Raw genomic sequence first — 1,318 nt, 5'->3', positions numbered from 1 at the left:
ATAGCAGGAGTGCCATTTTATTCTAACAGCTTCTATAAATCGGGGATAAGGTCTTGAGTTTCTTAGGAACTGACTTTTTAAAAATTTACTTTGGATATTTAGAACCGAAGAAAAGTAATTCCAAATTCCTGCATTTCCAAAGGATGACCTTGAGGAAATTTAAGAGATGACTTCCTTGTGTCTGAAACTTGCTTCCTTTGCCCAGTGATAATTATATCTTAACCAAAGCAAGGAAGTGATTATAATTCTTCAGTTAGCGACTCAACCCACCCGTCTCTTTGTAAACTGAAAAAGCTCTAGTCAACGCTTTCTCCTTTCCCTTCCAGTCTCCAAGGCCGACCCGGAGAGCTCGGCCCGGGCTTCCGCGGCGGAGGAGATGGCTTCCAGCCCGCTGCCGGGGCCCAACGACATCCTGCTGGCATCGCCGTCGAGCGCCTTCCAGCCCGACGCGCTGAGCCAGCCGCGGCCGGGCCACGCCAACCTGAAACCCAACCAGGTGGGCCAGGTGATCCTCTACGGCATTCCCATCGTGTCGTTGGTGATCGACGGGCAGGAGCGCCTATGCCTGGCGCAGATCTCCAACACCCTCCTCAAGAACTTCAGCTACAACGAGATTCACAACCGCCGCGTGGCGCTGGGCATCACGTGCGTGCAGTGCACGCCGGTGCAGCTGGAGATTCTGCGACGCGCCGGGGCCATGCCCATCTCGTCGCGCCGCTGCGGCATGATCACTAAGCGTGAGGCTGAGCGTTTGTGCAAGTCGTTCCTAGGCGAAAACAGGCCCCCCAAGCTGCCTGACAACTTCGCCTTCGACGTTTCGCACGAATGCGCCTGGGGCTGCCGTGGCAGCTTCATCCCCGCACGCTACAACAGCTCCCGCGCCAAGTGCATCAAATGCAGCTACTGCAACATGTACTTCTCGCCCAACAAGTTCATCTTCCACTCCCACCGTACGCCCGACGCCAAGTACACGCAGCCGGACGCAGCCAACTTCAATTCGTGGCGCCGTCACCTCAAGCTCACTGACAAGAGCCCCCAGGACGAGCTAGTCTTCGCCTGGGAGGACGTCAAGGCCATGTTCAACGGCGGGAGCCGAAAGCGCGCGCTGCCCCAGCCGGGCGCGCATCCCGCCTGCCACCCGCTCAGCTCGGTCAAGGCGGCCGCTGTGGCAGCAGCTGCGGCGGTGGCGGGAGGTGGGGGACTGCTGGGCCCGCACCTGCTGGGGGCGCCCCCGCCGCCGCCCCCGCCACCTCTGGCCGAGTTGGCGGGCGCGCCGCACGCGCATCACAAGAGGCCGCGCTTCGAAGACGACGACGAC

At 59.7% G+C, this 1,318-nt stretch overlaps 1 protein-coding gene across 1 annotated transcript in view; it reads left to right on the top strand.

The window, feature by feature from the left end:
• The first annotated feature begins 376 nt into the window (after window positions 1–376).
• The window catches only part of SKOR2 (SKI family transcriptional corepressor 2), a 32,646-nt gene continuing 31,704 nt past the window's right edge, over window positions 377–1,318 (top strand). Inside the window, 1 exon segment of the mRNA XM_024734716.1 lies at window positions 377–1,316. Within this exon segment, the coding sequence (XP_024590484.1) occupies window positions 377–1,316 (940 nt within the window).

Source organism: Neophocaena asiaeorientalis, unplaced genomic scaffold, assembly GCF_003031525.2.
Source record: "Neophocaena asiaeorientalis asiaeorientalis breed wild unplaced genomic scaffold, Neophocaena_asiaeorientalis_V1.1 scaffold322, whole genome shotgun sequence".
In the NCBI taxonomy this organism is placed as follows: Eukaryota; Metazoa; Chordata; class Mammalia; order Artiodactyla; family Phocoenidae; genus Neophocaena; species Neophocaena asiaeorientalis.
This window is presented reverse-complemented; position numbering and strand designations above follow the sequence as displayed.